General features: G+C 34.8%; 1 protein-coding gene across 1 annotated transcript; it reads left to right on the forward strand.

Moving 5' to 3' along the window:
- The first annotated feature begins 4,413 nt into the window (after nt 1-4,413).
- Nucleotides 4,414-7,948, forward strand: LOC108758566 (uncharacterized). The gene is made up of 4 exons (XM_018503567.1): nt 4,414-5,012; nt 5,512-5,931; nt 6,287-6,559; nt 7,795-7,948. The coding sequence occupies exons 1-4, from the start codon at nt 4,414-4,416 to the stop codon at nt 7,946-7,948; spliced, it is 1,446 nt and encodes a 481-aa protein (XP_018359069.1).
- The last annotated feature ends 13,525 nt before the right edge of the window (nt 7,949-21,473 follow it).

Genomic DNA, 21,473 nt, shown 5'->3' on the forward strand with positions numbered 1-21,473 from the left:
TAAGAATAGGCATTTGAATAGCAATCCACTTAAAGTACTTTTTGGATCAAATTATGAATAACCGTTGTAAGTGAATAAAATTCATTTATTTTTACAAAGAAATAAAGATAATTTTGACTATTGTTTTAACTATCATTATTATAAATTTTCAATAACTGTTAATAACTATTTCAACAGAAAAGAATCGTAAATACTTAATTAGTTTTTATTTGAGTAGTGCCCATCTCTGACGTACCCAGTTATCGACATAGAAATGATCCAGTGATCGACATTCTTTGTTTGCATATCTATTTATTAACTCGACTATGCCTATGACGATTACTGGTCCGTAAAATCTCTAGATAATAACAATTACGGTTCTGATTTTTCTATTTGGATTTTGAATAAAATTATTATTTTATTTACAAGAATTTTTTCGGGTCACCTAGTCTCAGTAATCGACAGGTGTGGCGATTACTCGAACGACTACGTGCTTCGATAAACCGGTGCTCGTCACGTAAAAAAAAAAATAAAATTTGTACGAAATAATAATTTGTGATGGTGACGTAAAACTACGATCTTGATTTAAGTATAATTTGATGCTCAATTTACCTCATGCAAGTTGCCAATATTGCAAATCACACGAGATATCAAATGGTGTCTCTTAACCTCACAATGAAGCATTTGGTCAAAATCACGCATTGACTCGGTTGCTGCACATATTCGATTTAATCTGTAGTGAATTCATATACTTACGAGTAATTCATAATGTAATACAACAATGTAAATACTTTGTTGGAACTAATAAAAATATCAACAAACTGCACGATTAATAGAAAATACTAAAGTATGTCTTTAATATGTAAACATGGCGATTACTGGTATTTTGACGATTAATGGGTCAACTACCTTAAGAATTTTGGCATTTCGAAGAAAAAATAAGAAGAACGCGTAATCTCGAATTAATGTAGAAAATCCTCACTGCGCTTTGTGCTTACGTTCAAGATCGCGGGCGATGCTAGCTGATATAGATCCGAGATCGGCGGACGTCGAGTCTCCTTGAGCGCTATCTCATTTCAGCGAGTGTTCGACTCACTAGCACGCAGTGGTGCTCCGCGCGCGATCCGGGATCGCGCCCGAACATTCGGTCCCTACTTATAACATTTTTTTAGCTCTATAAAGCTAGCAGGGCCAAATCAGCAGAATTAAATCGGACATATCGAAATTTTTAGTACTCATTTTGTACTAATAATTGTAACATTAATGATAATTTTGTACCGTGTGCCGTTTCGAAAAAATCGTGGTGCTGCTGGCTTAATATTAAGCTAGTAGGACCAATTCAAAATAAAAGATAAAAAGAAAAATAATATCAGAAATCAATACGATTGAATTTGTACTATTTTGTACTGCCAAAAACAATTCTATAATATATCACTTCCAAGAAAACAATGACGTTGATAATATTTAAGCTTAGCAGGACTATAAAAAAAAAACAAAATAAGGGAAAAAAATTAACACAACTGAATTTGTACTAATTTGTACCATTGAAAAAGTAAATTAATATTTTACATATTTTCTCCTTAAAATGACTTTATTAGTATATACTTATACAATCTATTCTACGTCAAACCGTGAACCTTTGAAATATTATTTTATTTTTTTTAATTTGCTAACATTACACATAACATATTCTACAGATAATAATAAAACATATTTCTAAAATTCACTAGTGGCTCGCAAATCACAAACATAAAAAATAAAGAGCATTAAGCCACGCGCAAGGTGTTTTTTGCGAATGTGAAAACGAAGATTAAAGAACATATGGCTAATATTAAGAAATTAAAAGATTCACGTACTGTAATATCAAAACATAAGATTGAATATGGTCACAAATTTAACTGGGAGAATATTGAAATATTAGATAGAGAACCATTTTTTCATAAGAGACTTACGTCTGAAAAGATATTTATAAAAACACAGATAAATGGTATGAACAAACAAAATGATACGGAAGGATTATCAGAAGCATATACTTTCCTTTACTTGATATTATTTCTCCCACATAACTCTTGAGTATACCCTCTTTATTGTCGTCTCTGCGTAAATTGTTTATAAAGCGTCTGTTATGATTAGAGAGGAACATTATGTCTTCACTCGTTGAATTGTGAACAGTTTTCCACGTCTCGAGAATATTATTGGAAGTTCGTTGTAACACACAGGTATTTTTTATTTATTGGTCTTTAAATTTAATTAGTATAATTAGTATAATTAATTAACAACATTCATGTTATTAGAATCAGAAAATTTTGTGTTGCAATAATTAAAGACGAATCGTGGATGATCTCATTAATCCTAATATTAGACAAATTTTACTGGAGCATAAGACGAAACAAAATTTGGACTACTTACACTGTTTTATTTAATTCTTCTGAGAAAATTTATTTATTTTAAACGAGCGTTTTGATATGATCAATTTTGTACGATATAACGTGTTTTAAATTCAAAATTGTTTGTCGAATATATGCATATGCGTAGAGAAATTATGTTAATACTGAAGATGGTCTACTGGAAGACCGAAACGTTTATTCAAGTGTAATCAATTGAAAGATTAATGTAATTCGATCGAAATATAAAATAATAGCATCTAACATCTTGCGTTGTGGTTTTATGCCTTTCAAATAATTCTCTGTTTTTTGCGAATGTTATATATTTAAAATTCTTACGTTACATAAACAAATTATAGACATATAATTTGAATGCTCGTATGTATTAAACAATTATTATGAATTCAAGGTTTCATTCGAGCTTAATAATATTTAGTTTAACTTCAAATGGTTTACAAAAGAATCGTGATATTACATAAAACATAAAAAACTCATAAAAATCTACCAAAAAATATACATTATTCATAAACGTTTCGGCTTACAAAGCCTTCCTCAGTGTAAGTTGCAACGATATAAGTGATTATCAAACTTTAAACAATTGGTTAAACCTCAGTGATCAGGTGTCAATATATATTAGACAGTTCGCTAAGTATCAATTTTTTAAAAAATAAATAAAACGATACAGCCAGAGATAAGAAGAAAAGTTTCAGTCACCGATAGTCCGCAATATGTTTCTCATCAATATAGATCGCCAAATTCGTCGATGGAAGTCGAGAATTCAGTTTGTCACAGACTCACATAACCATTGAGAGTTCATTATCAGTGTGTATTCTATGATATTCTATATACGCAATAAATATATTAATTAATGTAATGTTGGTGTAATTGAAGGATTAAAAAACCAATATAAATTTACGTCTATATATATAAAATACTGTGATATAAAATCTCCAACGATATCCGATCAGCTGTTTTAGCTGTTTTACCTTTTTTATTTCGCATTCTTTTATATTTCTTTGAACTTTGTTTTATTTATATTACCGATTTTTATACCATACACATATTATATATGTCACACACTTTGTTGGTGATTAGTTTTATACATGATTATTATTATATAATTCAATTTTATACTTTAGAATCCGGATTAACCTTTCATAAGAAGGATTAATTAAGGCTGCGTTTCACGCATGATGCGCATGCTGCATTATTTATCCTTGTTATTCACTGAATGTTAAACAAGGATAAATGATGCATTATGCGCATCATGCGTGAAACGGAACGCAGCCTAATTTGGTTTACTCAATGGCAGTATCAGCGATATTTCTATATTTGGCAGTAACCATTGTAATCGAATCATGGTGAATATCCAGGATTTTTTTTTCTGTTAATTAGATATTTTCATTGTTTGATACTCACAATTAGTAACAATTTTTTTGTAACGATTTTTTGCAGTTAAACTATTATAAAACGACTTTGAAAAGTAAATATCTTTTTTATCATATAAAAAAATGAAATAATTCCTTTGCATTATATCAAATAGCCGTGTAAAACATTCGACAGCTGACATTTTTCTATGAATTTAAAACAAAAATATTACCCCCCGATTATTAGGAGCCGAGAAAACAATTTTTTTTCAAAAAATCAGTAACTCTAATTTTTAAGATTAAGAGTTCCGTCTGGCATCAATTTGTCAAGGAAGAATTTAATTTGCTGTTAAAAAATTCTCGGATCTTTGCTGCCGAAAAAGTTTGTTTATAATCATTGGAAAGTTGAGGAACACGAGCGAGGCAGCGCACCGGGCGGAGTGAGGGAAGTTGGCGCGCGGTCGAGTGGCGAAGATACACTTACAATTATTATATATATTACACTTTTAATCACACAATTTTATCACACATTTAAAAAATATATATATATATTAATAATAATTACTTAATTTTTTCTGTCCTGTTTTATATATTAATGTTATTTACATTACAGAATAACTTCTTCGAAGTAATTACTATCGGATACTAAAGAGTAATTATTGAAGAAAAGTAAAAAAATGGAAATGATAGATGACCACATTGGGTGGGTAGAATCGACACAAACGGAAATTATAAATGATGACAAGTCAGACCGCGAAACACATGATAATATTCAGAATATTGTGAAAGCAACCATATCAAGTGCAAAAAATCAATGTAATGATGACATAAATGAATTTGCAAAAGATGCAATCAAAAATGAGTACTATGAATTTGTAGAGGCAAAGCACGCCGTTAAACAATATAAATATTGTACGAAGCATCTGAAGCATATTGTCGATCGAAATTTTGTGAAACCGAAAGATTATGACAAATGGACGGATAAAGAACAATATGAACATATGTTAGATAACATAAAAACATATGTCCCAAATGTACCAGATTCCTTATTATTTTTGATGCCAGCCGCAGGGCGTCGGGGAGATTGTGGAAATTCAACGGACAAGCCGTTCTGGTTAGATATGGAAAAGTTCCAGAGAGGTCAAAAGTTCGCACGAGATCATATTTTCTCGATTTTTTTCGCTAACTTATTATCGGCTTTCTTGTTATTCTCTTCTATAGATGGTCTTAAACCGTTAATCTTCACCCAAAAATCTCACACGCCATATTTAGCGTTCAAAAGGTACATGACAATTTCGAAAAAATTTTTTAAATCTGTATTTATAGTCGCATTTCTGCTAAAGAACTGAAAACCAATCTTTAAACGTTGAAATAAGGTTCAATAGATGAATATTGAGTCGACTTAAAAATAGTCCTTGCTCGAATTTAAAATTAACAGTTATAAATTGTAGTAATTAATACTAATTATTCTTATTAAAATTAAGAGCAAAAAGTATTTTTGAATATTCATATAGCAACATATTGGATACGTTCGTTTTTTATATTCACACATTGTAAGCATTATCCTATCTTTGTTTTACATATAATAAACGATAACGATAAAATAAAACTTACAGTGTGTGAACACCCAACATAAATGAACCCATCATTTCTCGACTTTGATGATATATGAAATAATGATTAAAACAATTAGTAAGAAACAATTAATAGAGTTAGTTGTATCCAGCATCTTTTTAGTACAAATCAAGCATTCGTCAATAAATTATCGATTATTGTTTAAGATATTTGTCCTCGATTTGTCGTGGAAGAATTTGGATGACGGGAAATCCGTGGATTAAGGGAACGCAAGCTTATAACAGCATACAAACCGTGCGTAAAATACACCGTGCGGCGCGATTAAAATTTTGCGAACAAGACACTGAGGAATTCGACAGAGCCAGTGAAATTCAAAATCCATGGTGTCCGAGCAGAAAAACAATTTTAAAAGATCTTTCTTCATTGGTAGTAGAAAACGATTTTCTTCATTTGGCGCCCACATTCACAGGATTAAATCAAGCTGATATGGCAATGACGCAATTCGCTTTCATGGGGACGGTTTTGTTGTACCCTCACCAATTCGGCATTTATGCTAGTGATGAAGATATGGAAGCCTTTTGTCATACATGGAAAGGTATAGGATATCTTCTTGGTATGGAAGACCAGTAAGTATTGATATATAAATTAATGACGAGCTAAATCTGATGCATTAATAATAAGACTGTTTATTGTACGTTTGATTAATAACGGTAACTTTCCGATTCTTCTTTTAGATTTATAACATTTTTTCTTAATAAATTTAAACACTAAATTTATTTTAACTCTAAATTTAATCTTAAAATTCAAACAATCTAAAAATATAATTTTATTCAATGCAAACTGTTGCTTCCGATCTATCTCTTACATCTTAATTTTATATATCTGCATATTCATACAATAAACTTTTTCCCTCCAATATTTTTCTTACTTGTCATCCACGTCTCGTTGGAATTTTGTATTTGATGGAAATAAATGTCTTAGATACAATTTCTGTCGCGGCAGTCTGAAAGAAATTAAGCAGAGATCGCACGACCTTGTTGAAACTTGGCTAAAATTCTATTTGCGGGATGTAACACCCGAATGGGAACATATGTTAAGATGCATTACGGAAAGTACGAGTTACTTGCATGATTATCTTAATAATTTAACATTTGAAATGTTACTATTGTTCATCACCGACTTACTGAACATCGATATGCCATGTTTACGAAGTACGCTCACTTATTTTCAACGATTTAATCTTATGGTTTTACGGTAAGTATTACAAGCTAGATGAGCACAAATGTATAATACACAAGAATCCTCTAATGTTTATAGAAATCGAGAATCCGATTATACAAGATTATTCAAAATGATTATTGGAATTTTCCTGACTTTTTTATGCGTATACTAAGAAAAAATATACTAAATTTTAATAAATATTTATTAAAATAGTGCCAATTAAACATTTACTTACAGTAAATATTTTCTCATTAAAAGAAATATTAGTTAAATCAATTAATGATTCTTCGTTTTAAACAAATGATTTATCAAAATTTTATATATTTTTTCAATGCAATACATTTAACACAGAGTTAAGGCTATCGCACATGAAATGCATAACAGAGCATAAGCATAACATAAGACTGCTGGACCAATGAGCATCTAGCATAATGTCGCCATATTGATTTACATAAGATGCTCATTGGTTTAGCGGCCTTATGTTATGCTTATGCTTTGTTATGCATTTCATGTGTGATAGCCCTTATAGAAATACTTATAGCGTAACTGTTTAAAGTTTTTTAGTTTATGTGTGTTTGTGTAAAACCTTGTGTCTACAATGATAGAAATCGTTTTACGATGCTAGAGATTTCAGACAAAGAAAGAGTTGACCAATTGCACTGACCAAATGACCGAATTGTTCAAATACTATTTGTTAATTTTTTTTCAGAGATTTTGAAGCGATTTCTAACATTGTAAGGTTTAATTAAGTTATTGAATATGTGACGAGAGATTTGAAACAAAACTTTAAAAGTTTCTTCGCTTTTTATCGGTATGGTCATAATTGTCGTCTATTAAATGCACTGTTCGCATAAATTCATAAAAATGATTTTGAATAATTCTGTATTATTGATAATACAAACTTTACGATCCAAACTATTTCTTATAAATCAGTAAAGATGAAATATTTCAGCCTCAACTTCATTTCATCAATTAAGTTGACGTAAATCAAAAAATTTTTAATACTTTGTTAAAAAAATTTATTTTTTGAGATAAAAAATATTATTTTCTGAATATAATTGTACATAAATTTAAGTTTCTAAAGAATTTGAACTCGATATAATGCGATCGCAAAGTATTATATCGAGTTCAGTTTATTTATAAGATAGACCCATAACAAATTAAAGTATTATATATACATAAAATTTTAATATATTTTTATCTCTTATCTTATTTAAGTTTACACCCATAATAATAATATTTATAATGATTTCTGTTTATAATTTCAGTTTTATACTTCGCTACGCCATGAAGTTAGGATTTGTAAGAGAGTTTTTAAATAAGATATTTCATAAGACACTCGATAAAGCAGTTAAATATGGACCTGAAAAGCATGAGACACTCAAGAAAAGATCAGAGAAGGTTTTAAATGAAAGTTGGTAATATTTGTATATAGACTCGAAATTTTACATTACTTTGACATTAATCCATACTAAACATAAAATAAGCATTAATATAAATATTAACGTAGAACAATATTAGATGGTTATTACCTATATTATGGCCCAATTAATAAACTAGAAGATACGAAATATTTAAGGCTAAGACAATTTATAAAATAAGAAATTTTTGTCATACAAATTTAGAATAAAAAATTTTATCTATTTTCATTATTGAGATAAGTACGAAGGAGAATAAGTAAAAATATGTTTTGAAAATATATGTGTATCTAAAAAAGTTTAAAATATTAAGAATTGGTTTTTCTAAATATATAATATATATACTTTTTCTCGAATTATTTTATAATAAATAATAACTATACATAATAATATATAAATATTGCGCTACATTTGAAATTTATATAATAAGAAATAAATTTTTTATTAACAATATTAAGAATCTTTATTTTAGACCGCATATGTAAGAAATGCAATGAATAAATTTTTTATTAGTTTTTCTCTAAAACAACGATTAAAATAAGTAGATTAGCTTTAGAATATTACTTCAAATTTCTAAAGATATTTGTAAACCTGAAATATTTTAAGGCTATCAATTTATAGATATACATACTTATTTGTTTTACGGATAAAACTTCAAGTATACAAATCAATCACGCAATAATGATAATCTAACAATTGTATGTTGTGAATTCTTAGAGGATTTGCCATAGAATATCAATAAACGCTTTCTCTCTCTCTCTCTCTCTCTCTCTCTCTCTCTCTCTCTCTCTCTCTGTTTGTCTATCTATTTATTATTTTTGTTTTTTTTTGTTAACCTATTCGATTGTGCTCAGTAGCTACCATCGTAACAATTCCGAGTATAGTATTACATTGTCTCTCGCGCTCGACGTATCTAATGCCCACTAAATCGACGGGAGCGACGAAATTCGTGAAATTTCGAGGCTTTTAAACGAACACCCACGGTTTATAGCCGTATTACATCCACTCTTGGAGCACGCGCCAGTTAACTGGAACGCCGGGCGGAGTCTTTCGCAAAATTCCTGATGTCTCTTGTAATGCGATAGCGCATGATGCATGACGCTGAGGACGTAATGCCACCGTGAAAGAAGGGATTTCGAGTGAGATCCTATTACTTCGGCGCTTAAATTGAAAGAGCGTTGTTCACGCGATACTAGTTTAAAAGAAACGAGCGAATTTACACCTGCCTCATCCAAAATACTACACAATAATGATAAAATAACTTTTTTTTCTGACTATTCTCGTTAATTCATTATCTTTTAATTTACAGCGAAACGCACACAGCGTTATTGACACACATCGGTGACACTTGGCATTCATGTCTTTTTAGTTATACATTAGTTAGATAGTTAATTTGTAAATCATTCTCTCTCTCGTACATACAAATAACGTGGCGTGTACACAAAATTGAAAACATCGTTTGGGGCAACGCGTTAATGTTCGTTGGAGCCTTTGACACGTTTAGCCATTTGCGTTTGACGAAGGATTCGGGCAAATTGCAATTTTCCGGTAGGGTCACCGGACGGTTAAAACTTGAAAAATGTCAGCCAATTTTCAGTACTGTGTACCGACTTTTCGTACCTGATGAGCATTTTTCTATCCCATCGTTTACGAACCCACCCCTTCTCGTTTATCACGCGTATCTCGTTTATCACTCTTGTCTAGGAGACAGAGGAATTTTTCCGATTAGTGTCCGAGCCTTCGACTGAGCGTAGCTAATCGCTCTGAACAACATTGTAGTAAATATAAAATACATTGATGCCCATTCGGTATACGATAAATTAATAAAAAATAAGAAATATATAAATAATACAAAAAAATTACATTTTCACGAAAAATTGCTTCGATGAAATTTCGAACGTATGTGACGTTTTCACTTCGACGTTTATTTGGCACATTTATGACAACTTCATGTTCCGCATATTCATCTTCGAATACTACATTTAACTAAAGTATAAATTGCACATCCCAACGCGGAATTCTGCAACATATGCTCACATTGCGCTGGAAGCGACACGTAGACAGGTATGATCTACGCTATGGGTACGAAGCGAGCTAGAACTTCGCGAAATAGGTTAACGGAATGGACGCGGAAATGGGCTTCGAATATTGAAACTCTTAATTTACATACCGTCCGCCCGCCTCTGCCATCAAATTATTAGGAAGTTTAAGGACACTCGCGGCGAATGCTAATTCGCGTCTGCTGGGTCGAAGGGTATAAAGATTCCCGGCAGCTCCATCGAAGCGGTAATAGACTCCATAAGCAAGTCTCGGCAGGTGCTCCAAAGTTTTACCTTCCTCTTCTAAAGATAGAGGCGAAAGTTTCTCAAAACCGTGGCGCCCTCGAAGACGATGAAATGCGGGCGGAAGACACCACAGATACATGAACTGAAAGAAGTAACGAAGAGATCCTTCTGTTCGCGACGTAGTCACGGCAACTACAATGTGCAGTTAATATTTAATCAGTACTTTCTCTTTATAATTTATATAGTGCAATATAAGAAACGAAATAACACAATAAAGAGAAAAAGCTCGTAACTTTGTAAACGATTGCCTCAGAGTAATTGTTTCAGAGTCTTCGCTTCAGAGCCTTCGATTTGTTAATTCATTCTTGTTGCTAAATCGAAAGTTTAAATATTTTACCGTAGACATTAAATTAATAAATTTGAGTTTTTCCACGTTAATATAAAGTCTTTCATGTGGCTTCATCTGGCCTTCGAAATTCTCTTTCTTCACAATCACTTAAATCTTCGGTACCTTGGAGGATTGAAGTAGTACAAGACTAGAATAGTTCGGCTCCTTCCCGTAAACAGTATCGAGATAGAAAGATAGCGAAAGATAGAGAAAGAGAGAGAGAGAGAGAGAGAGAGAGAGAGAATACGAGTGATTTTCACAAAGATATGTGCAGGAAAGTCTCGGTTTTCACGAGCTTATCGCGTACGTCTACGCAGAAATACGTTTCGAGTGGTATAATACAAAGATTACGCGAAGAACGTGACTTAACATAACTCAATGAAGCTCAGACCGAGTTAATTAAATCCAAGGGCGGTCGACGGAGCACAGAGAAGATAAAGGCTGGTGGATGGAACGACGACAGAAGAGACGGAGTGTCGAGCGCGAAGCGAGTTGCTATTATCGAGGCGTCGTTTTCTCACCCTATCACTTCCCCCCCCCCCCACTATCTCTCTCTCAAGTTCTTCCTCATATTCTGTCGCGTTAGGCGAGAGTATACATGTCAAACCTTGTAGAAACGTTGGAAAGTCGGCGGTGGTGTACGCGACGAAGCGCATGCAGGTGGATGCGCACGACGGTGTGCCCCCATACCACCTCTACCCTGCTCGAAGCTTCGTGGGGTTGAGCGAAGTGCTCTCCACCGACCGTCGTGTATATCAAAGCGGGTTAAGGACTGACTCCCCGCGATCCCTTCACTTATACTTCCGCTATTCACGCGCGCCCGCGGCCCACCAGCGAAATAATATTTCGCGTAATCTTCCGCGCTCAAACGAAACTTGAGTGGATGCAAAATGCGCGTAAATGAGGTGCCCGCGAGGCTCTCTCGTTGAATGCACGCTCGCACTGATAGACCAGCGACGCTCTTGAATGCGCCCGCCTATAACAGAAAATGTGTCCCAGAATCGTTGTGATCTCCTTTTTAAGACGCGTTCCCTGCGACGTCGGATTATTTCTATAATAATACGGAATTCATCGATCAACGTCTCTACTTTTCCTTGTACAAAGTGTTATTGTATATAACCATATCAAATTAAGTTTTTGTATAATTTTTTTCTTGGAATATTCTCTGGAACAATATAATTTCAGAGTCTAGTATATGTGTTTCTTCTGAGTGCATGAAATATAACATCTTGCGGAAGGTATAAACGACAAACCTTATAAAAATTGTAGAATAAACCACAGAAAAATGGCAGTCCGTGCAATTTTTTATTTAAACTTACATTAGCCAAAATGCATATATTAGATGGGAACTGCAGCGCAAACGTTACGTCGAGTTTCCCGAATTTGCATTCAGAAGTATTTCGCGTTCCGGATATTTACGGAAGTAGCATGACCTTATAACGAAGAAGTTCAGAAACAAAGGACAGGATGAGCCGGCATAGTCTGAGATGATAAAATATTATTGCATCAAGCGGTTTTACGTAGTAACCGGAAAGTAATGTTGGTAATTCACGTCTTCCTTCCCGTTCGTAACTGTTTGTTCTAGACGGATGTTTATATCCCGTCTCGGGACTTAATTCAATTCCCCATAGTCTCAAATACCGTTGACTAGTCTAGCGAATGATCTTCTTTAAAGAGAATGTAAGTGACACGGAGCTTCACCGTCGATATCCTGTGTCCACCCACCAGGATTCCCCACCTCGTGCGGCAATAAAACCTACAAGCGGATATTCATTTCGCGGCTGGATAAGAAAAACGAGTGCCCGGAACAAAAGGAGGAATTGTTCAAGTTTTATTCCGCCCGGAAGTAAAGCGATATCTTCTGTGTTGGACGCAAAGAATACCGCAACGAGGCTAATTCGGCATAGTTTACGGTAAGGTAAAAACGGGCGAAACTTTATAACCCGGCCGTAGTTTGCGATGCACCGAGTGATACTTCGTAACACGCGGACCGGAATGGTTTGCTTTAACTTAAATTAATACGATAAACGTTAAGAGAGAAACTCTGGAATATTTTTGCTTCGAAACAATAAAAAAGATATAAAGAAGAAATATTCAATACTTTTATCTTTTCTCAATATAATCTCTCTGGTATTTACCATTGTAATACCAGAATAGTTTTATAAAATAAATCATAACTACGACAATAAATGATATCGAAACTTTAAATACAACTGACGAATCCCTTTTTTACTTTCATCGATATCTCAATATCTAGTCGCTATTTAACCTTTAAAGAACAAGAGTCTATTTTTTAAATATTACAATTTTTCCTCTCTCTCTCTCTCTCTCTCTCTCTCTCTCTCTCTCTCTCTCTGAGTAAGATTTGTTATAATTCATTATTTATTTATTTCATTGTGTTTTTTGTTTCAAAATATGACACTGTGTTTCAACGCCACTATAGCAGCTTTTTCATCCTGTACATGTTAAAATTGAAAAAAAGCATCCAGCCATGTTGCAATAGCGAGCGACGCGTTCCTAATGATTAAGCCACACTTTCGTAATCAGCGGGACAAACAAGCTCCTTTTTTTTCCTAGAGAGCGCGAAGTAAGTCCGTTGGGCTTTCGCGTCGACGTTGCACGTCATTGCGATTACGGCTAATTATCGTTGGGTTAATAAGTCGCGACGACAATCGCGCCGGGAGAACATGCTCGGCTGCGAGAGGGAATTTTACGCGAGGCTGTTGTTGCCACGAGTGGCTGCATCGCCGGGGACAATCGTCCGCACAGAAGCAGCCAGTTACACACCGCTAACTGGAATAGGTCAGAAGTTGAAGCAATTAGCCCAGTTTGTCGCTCGCACGGAAAACAATGCCGGAAAGTTGTTAACGATGTCATGCCGACCGCTGCATTCCCCACTTTAAACGTTGTTTCCGGCCAAATTTGTCTATCCCCATCCCGCTATTCCGCCCTTACCGCATTCACACGCCAGCTCTGCTGCTCCTTCTATCTCCCGCTGTCGCCGAATTGGCTCTAATTATAAACAAATAGAACTATGTTGTTCATATATGTACCGTTTGCAGAGCAAATAATGGAGATCTTGGCTGTTTCCTCTCAATAATTCGGATTAACAAATAGTTTATTACTTTGAGTGATAAATCGTTCCATCAAATGTCTTCAACGTCTCGTTTCTCGGTAAGAACAATTTCCATTGTTAATTAAGTTAATTACGCGAAACATCGTATGCTCGCAATTAGCTCTCATTTCCTGCCTACTAAGGCTTCGTTTTTCGTGCAACTCTGTCGAAGATGCTACGAGATGCCTTTACGACAGTCGTAATATTAGCTGAGTGCTGGAAGCCGATTCGGATGAAGTAGCATCTGTAGCGGCACGATGTTTACCGTAACTGACGGCACAGACACGTTTAATGTTTAATTAGGTCGGCGCATTGGCATCGCTATGTGCCGCACAATTAAGGAAACATTAGGTAGCTAAGGTACTGAGAGACTTGAAATCTGCCGAGGATTGTCTTATTAACCTACGTCGTTTCGCTTAGATGGAATATCAAAATATTGTCCGCTTTATGCTGCTTGCCGTTACAAACTTTTCCATAAGTTGAAATATTGTAATGTTTGATATTTAATAATTGCCATGCAATGATATAATAATTATTCAGAAATTTAAAAAATAAATAACAAGAATAAAACTTCGTACTTATATGTGTGATATTCTGTTTATGATAGTGATCTATTTTTGTTACGAGAATAAAAGAGTTAAAAAAAATGTTGGTGACAGCAGATTATTATAGTTTAGCGGAATGTTAATTATGGAAAAAACCTCGAAACGTCTATTCACATCGAGCTCCAATCGCGCGATAAAATCGTGCTCTATACACAGGTTTGTCGAAAGAAGTTTTAATTATGAGAAGCGTTGGGACGTTGAATGTAGGGCAACGACAACGACCTATCGATTTTTACACGACATCGCGAATGCAGAACGCCCGAGTTCGAGAGGCGGAGAAAAAATGTCTCTCGGCGGTTAGCGACGAAGAAGTATAATGACTTTCGTGAGCACATGCGCCACACCTGGAACTACTTGCTTTAAATCTGCGTGCGACGGTATCCCGTATTAACATTTTTTGTCCAAGAGTCTTCCTGCAAGTACAAAAAGTCCAGCCATTATGCTAATCGGTAAGGACACATGTTTGTAATGGCCTATTTTTACTTAGCAGTGTTGCAAGGGCCATGTAAACGCGCTCCTTGCCGCTTTACGGTGGTCTTACATACAGGATTACGCATCTCAATTTAAACTGCTGATTAATTCAATCTCGAATTTTAACAGTCAATTTACATATCGAAATTTTGTTTTCTATACAGACAGCATGTTTTCTCGCCAAAACTATATCGCACGCAACACGAGAGAAATGTTATTAAATTGTTTTTAATATTCAGTTCGCATCATTGATAAAGGTTTTAAAAAAGAGAAAATAATTGAAAATTCAGTTAACAGATTAAATTAACTTCGATATTTTTTTAGGTTTAATGTGAAGTTAGCTGTCAAATATATCGTCGGGAAAACAGTTCTTCAGTAATTAAAACGCAAACTTTAAATCGATGTGACTATTTACCGAAATTATACCGTGCTAGAAGCTACGACGATCTTCCGCAGATGATAGTGATAATTACGGTGTTAACTTCTTTCGCAAGAAGGAGGAGGAGGGGGAGGAGATTGGAGGAGTTGGCGCGGGCAATTAAGCGAAAAGTCGTATAAATATCAGGGTAGATCCCGAGCATACGGCTTCGGAGAGGGTTTAGGCGCAGAGTTAAGTTTTCAACGGCCCCCAAGGCTCGAGATGGGGACATCAGATATCCGCGAAATGTACGGCGAGAGCTTATTTCCTTCTACGTATTACGTTCCAACCAAGAGTTTCGCGTAGGTACGACTGAGAGTTACAGCAAATCTCTTGCAATTCTGGACGTGGCAAAATAATGAGAGCGTTTGTATAAAGCTGTACGACATTAGTAGTAACATACAAAAAAGTATGGGCTAAAACTAAATGATACTGTGTCAAAGAATAAATTAATACACAGCTTTTGCTTCATTTCGTTTGTAAGTTAATTTTATATGACGTTACCGCGGTTTTAATTTTCTGAAGATTCCAAATGCGAGATATTTTCAAAATTGTCTTCATCTTTACAATTTTCATTTTAATTAATTTTAAAGGCAAAAAACAGACTTTTATTTAGCTTATCACTTACAATTTTTGCTTAAACGCTTCTACGTGATGTGTCTGAAAATATCAATGATGAAATTCGTTCCCTCGTTTTAACGATTAAATTTAATATCCACATGGTGATTGCGGATGCATAACTCTGTTGAATTATGAGACGACGCTGAAACTCTAAGAGATTAACCTACTCATGCGCTTTAATGCATATTAAATGGGTCTAAAAGTAACTCTCATTTACGAAATTCGCTCCATACCGCAAGAGCTTGACTACCCTCCTCCTTTATGCTCCGTGAAACTTCATAGCAGCTGGAATTTCTTTACATCGAATTACATCTACAACAATGTGTTAGTCGATGCGATGAATACACTTCCTCACGGCGCGATTGCGGATTAAATGAAACGTCTTGAGAAAATACGAAATCTTATTACATGCGGATTATTTCTACATTGTTAGTAATACTTTATCGAGAATCGATACGCATTCTAAGAACTTGCTACGCTGTAGCATAAATCGGAGAAGTGTGATGTAAGTGCAACAGTTTATCATCCATTCCTGCAGTTATCTGTTATAACGAGCACAGGTTTAAACTTTCAGGCCGAGCAACCACGGTCTCAGCATCAAATGACAAGATGCCGCCGCGACATTTCGCACTTTAGCGTCAACAGCGGAGTACACGGTCCATATATCACCTCGTACATACAGCACGTATCGCCTCGTTGGCAGGTTTCTCGTTTACCTCATCCCAGGAACCGCCTCACCTGGCGAGACGGTTACTTAAGAACATCATGCGAAACCACCTAGCGAAGGGAGGCCCCCGTTGTCCAAGAAGCATTCTCGCCCCATCCTCGCAATTCATGCATAAGCTTCCATCTCCATAAAGGAGTTAGTGGTGTCATCCCGGTGGGTACTCATGTTTCATGAGGCTTACCCGCGATACTAAGCTGGCGGCGACCCACATAGTACGCGAGCCAGAACAACGCCTCGGCTAAATAACTCTGCCGAAGCAACCACCCCCTTTCTCCAGCTACCACCGCCTTCCCTACGGAAACTATCCCCGTGCTTCGCAGCCACCCCGCTATCATGCCGTTCGCCCGTTAACGGTCGTGGTTCCACGCAAATTCAGCCGCGAGTTACAGGACAAGCCAAACATTGTCAACCGCCTGACCCAGAACACTACTTTACTACTGGCCGTGATTGCTTTGCTATACTACGAGGTAAATTGAAATTTTATGTCTGACGCAATAAACACCTGTCATTATCTGTTTAACCGATTCAAACACTGCGATTTATGTGTGGCTTTTTTATCAAATTGAAAAGTTGATCATTATTTCACTAACTGGTGATAAAAAATCATCATCATCATTATTATTTAACTATATTATATCGAAACATAATGTGTTCATTTTTTGTAAAATTAGCTGCGTTATCAAAAATATCGCAAGTACTAACTCAAGAGATTGCATTATTTATCTGTGCGTGATCTTCGGTTCACACTATTATAGATTACTGTTTTATATGCTTTAGCACCGAAAGAGATCGATAATAATACAATTACAAAAGTTTATTACTCCAATTTTATGGGAATAACAATTTTGCGATATACTGTCAATGTTCTTTTCTTACTGTCCGTTTACATTGTAACTCGAGCGGTTGCAAGGCAAACGAATAATTTTCTTGATCGAAGATTCTTCCAACCACAAAATTCTATTTTTCTGTAAAGTAGCCGAAACAGACACACGGAGAACAATCAAATCGGTTTTTGCTACTCTCCAGTCAAACCAACGGTTGCTTTTTGCAAGACTAACCTTTTGGCACAGCGGGAATTAGTTTTTCCAGTTGGTGGAGACAGCCGCCTGAGAAAAGAAGAACTTACTAACTTACCATGAAAGAGGTCGAGGAAAGATCGATAAGACTATAGAAAAGAATAAGAATATGTTTCTAATAGTTATCATATATTTCGAGAAACAATGAGATAAACCTAGATCCTATTACTGTCCAGTAGACAATCCGTTACATTTATCTTTCCCTCATATCGATACCAGTATATACTCGAAGCATCGGGACCCATTGCACAATCCCTTACATCACGGACTCGAAATACTTGGGCGGATTCTCGACGCAAGCTCACATTTCGAAAAGCTCCTGAGAGATCCTCCAGCGCGGACGAGGAGTGAACACCGGCGTGTATATAGGAAGCACGGTATTCGAGTAACGCGCGCCTTGCAAATTCTTTCCGAGACCCTCTTTCTCTCCCTTCTCTTACCTCCTCGCCGTTCTGCATCGCGTCTAGGGGCCACCCAGTCCACGTAGCGCATCACCCGTTTATTCGTTCGACGAAAGCGAGAAGCGACCTGCAATCCGACACCGCGGCACAGTACGCTCGGCTTCTCCTTTGGCGCGGCATCAGCACGGCACCTTCCACGAGAGAAGCGTGGCTGAAATACCATCCTGCTACCCGCGCGCTCCGCTGGTATCTCTCAGCAAAGTGAACACGATACCGCTTGTACCTTACGTACTCTTTTCCTCGTTCTCCGCAGAACGATATCGCGCCGTTAACGGTGGTAAAAAGTCGGAGCTGCAAGATCGTCGTTTTTTGTCATAGATACCTACGGCGATCGATCTTTCAAGTGAAGAGAAAGAAATAATTTTTAATATTATTGCTGCACACTACTTTTTAGTGATATATGTATTTACACAATTTAAAATAATTCCATTTGTTTCACCTTCCCAAGTGATAAGCTTATATCGAGAAATTGTTCAACAAACGTGTGGGCACTGACAAAATTGGAGTTGACTTTTCGCCGGATACACAGTAGATTCGACAAAGAAAAGATAAAATTTTCCGCGTCAAAAATATCTCGTGTTCGAGATCATATCTTTTACAAGTGTACGCGAAGTATTCGCGACCATGTGGCACAACGGAAAAATATTCTGAGAATGTTTCTTGCAAATATCTTTGTGATATTTTCAATGTAATATTTTTCAAATGCGCGTAAAGTAATATCGTCGTACACAGCAATATTTCTTGGCGTTATTTCGTGAACGTATATATGAAAAATAAATATCGTAGTGTAAAAATTTTTCGGATTGAGATACACAATGATTTGTACCTAAAGGAAATATCGCTCGAAACTGCGCGCATCAATAAAAACCATCATTCTACATATTGCTGCGATCACGAAATATTATATTAAGAAGAGCTTGTATTACATGTAGATTCGCCGGGTAAAGACAAAGTAAACAAAAATTATTCCCCTAACGACTTGCGAGGATCGACGATATGGTCCTCCATGTTTATTAACAGTGCTTTCCTTGCCGAAGCTCACCAGTAGGTGGATTTACTCAAGCAAATTACCAGATTCGTAATATCGAGTTAACCCTCCGCTGCCGCGTGAGAAGCGTGGAATGAGGACCGAACGTCCTTTTGCACAACCCCGTGAATTCATGCTGGCTCCCTCATGAATTTCGAAGCAACTCCTGAATCCTGGAGATAAAAATAATTCGAGCCCCGGAGATTACCTCAGCGGAAGGTGCCACTTTGTTTCGTCCTTGTTTCACCTTGATCTCACTCGAAAGATCAACTTTTCAATTAAACTTTCGAGAACACTCCCACAGGAATCGTTCGAATCTTCGACAATTCCATGAGCAAGTGTGCTAAAGCGGAAGAATTCAAAGTCAAAGATTCGTAGTTAGTCGTTACATAAATCACGCAAAAAAATGTGTGTAATATTCAGAATAAAGTTTTACAATATTATGTATTTGACATAATTTTTATAAAAATTCATCAACAAAATAAAAAATAATAATTTATTTATATATCTCATTTTTGTTCCGCCGATTATCTCAAAATTATGCTGAATTTATTTTACATCTTGCATTTTAACGTTAGATTTTATTTTATAATTGAATTGATTAGCGTTATCTATATAACGATTAACTTCATTCTATTCAAAAGCGTTTTAAAATGGAAGTATAATTATTAGTGTTATTGGTTTTATTAAATTTCTATTTTATTGTTAGAATTCTAATTGATAGGACAATTTAATTCAATCTAATTTATATACATATGTGTGTGTGTGTGTGTGTGAGAGAGATTACGATTAAAACTCGTTTTAATTACGAAAAACAACGTTAAACAACGAACTGTAATTTAAGTTAAAATTTATAAGAGTATCCTATTTATAATGTTATATATCGTCCAACATTGAATTTTTATCTGAAAAATAAAAATGCAATATACATATGTATAAAATACATATTAAAGTACACATAACTCAAAACGCACGACATATAAAATTGTATTATTAATATAGACAGATTTTTATCGTAAAATCTCATACGAATTATAGAGTGTTTAAATTGTAAAATCAAATATTTATATAATACATATATTATTATTATTTTATTTTATTTTCATTAGTATATACCATCTGAAATATTAAGAATGCCCGTGGCAGCTGTCTGTACGAATCTAGTAGTAAAATATGAATTATATTTTTCTCGTCTGTTTCCTTGCTAATAAATTCTAGCGAATATATTTTCTTTTGGTAGCAACATGCCGTAAACATTTGATACGACGAGAGAAAATAACGAAAACGAATGATGTCATTCATCATTGTAGCTTAATATTAAAAACCTTTCTGTGTTTTATATAATCCGTATTTGTGAAATATGTTGCAATTATTTTTTCATTGTACTACAAAAAATATGAGAAATTTGCTTCTTTATATTTGAAGGCGACACTTTAACTGTTGATTATAAATTTCAATTATACATATACAATTTTAAAGATATTAGAAACTTCTGTCAAATCAAAAAAGACATATTAGAAATAACGCACATTAGTATCGATTATAAGTTTGAAAGTAGTAACGAAAAGTTGGCTTAAGCACCTCGTAAAATACTTGATTAAACAGCAAGATGCGGACCTCACCCATTACCTGCACTTTCTTCGCCATTTAACTGACGCTAATTATCAACTATAAACAATTTTAATTTCCTGTGGGTAGTCTAAGAAGTTGATTAAGAGCGGAACGGCCTCATGTATATTAATTATTATTTTTATGCGGTCCGTAAACGCATCGTGCCGTTAAAAGTTCTTTTATTAATACGAATTGCTACTCGTAAAGTAGCGGCTACACAAACCAGCTTCTGTGCCTTACAAGTCCTTAATTAAACGCGAGTATCTAAGATGTAGTTCAGTATTAAATATTAGATATGTTAGACTTTTAATGTTTCTCATCTTTTATTCAATAATAATTTTATTTTTTTTTTATCAAATATACATTTAAAATAAATGAAAACCAAATGATAAAATAAATTGTACATGTACAAGTGTATCTTTTGATGTTAAATAAAATCATTTCAAAAGATAATTTAAAAAATCCTTTTATCCGAGTCCTCTTCTGTTCGCTTTTTTGCGAACGACGATTGTCAGAAAGGCAGGTCAATTCTGGATTTAGAAGATATGGAATCAGTTTATTTTAGTAAAAAAGTTAGAATATATGTGAGTTAAATCTCAAATCCTCAAAACAGAAATGTTTCCTGCGCTTAGAGAAAAAGCAGCTAGTTTGCTGTCTGAAATATCTACAAGTCAGCGTTATATGCAAATTTAATAGGAATCATTTGAGTCCGAATGAAAGAACT

The sequence above is a fragment of the Trachymyrmex cornetzi genome, unplaced genomic scaffold (genome assembly GCF_001594075.2).
Source record: "Trachymyrmex cornetzi isolate Tcor2-1 unplaced genomic scaffold, Tcor1.1 scaffold16, whole genome shotgun sequence".
Classification (NCBI taxonomy): Eukaryota; Metazoa; Arthropoda; class Insecta; order Hymenoptera; family Formicidae; genus Trachymyrmex; species Trachymyrmex cornetzi.

What these genes read in the sequence shown, in the direction of transcription:
- LOC108758566 (XM_018503567.1), top strand. Translation starts at nt 4,414, where the DNA reads ATGATAGATGACCACATTGGGTGGGTAGAATCGACACAAACGGAAATT. An exon ending in CTTCTTGGTATGGAAGACCA is followed by an intron (nt 5,932 to 6,286) that starts GTAAGTATTGAT and finishes TAAATGTCTTAG; the next exon opens with ATACAATTTCTGTCGCGGCA. An exon ending in TTTAATCTTATGGTTTTACG is followed by an intron (nt 6,560 to 7,794) that starts GTAAGTATTACA and finishes TTATAATTTCAG; the next exon opens with TTTTATACTTCGCTACGCCA.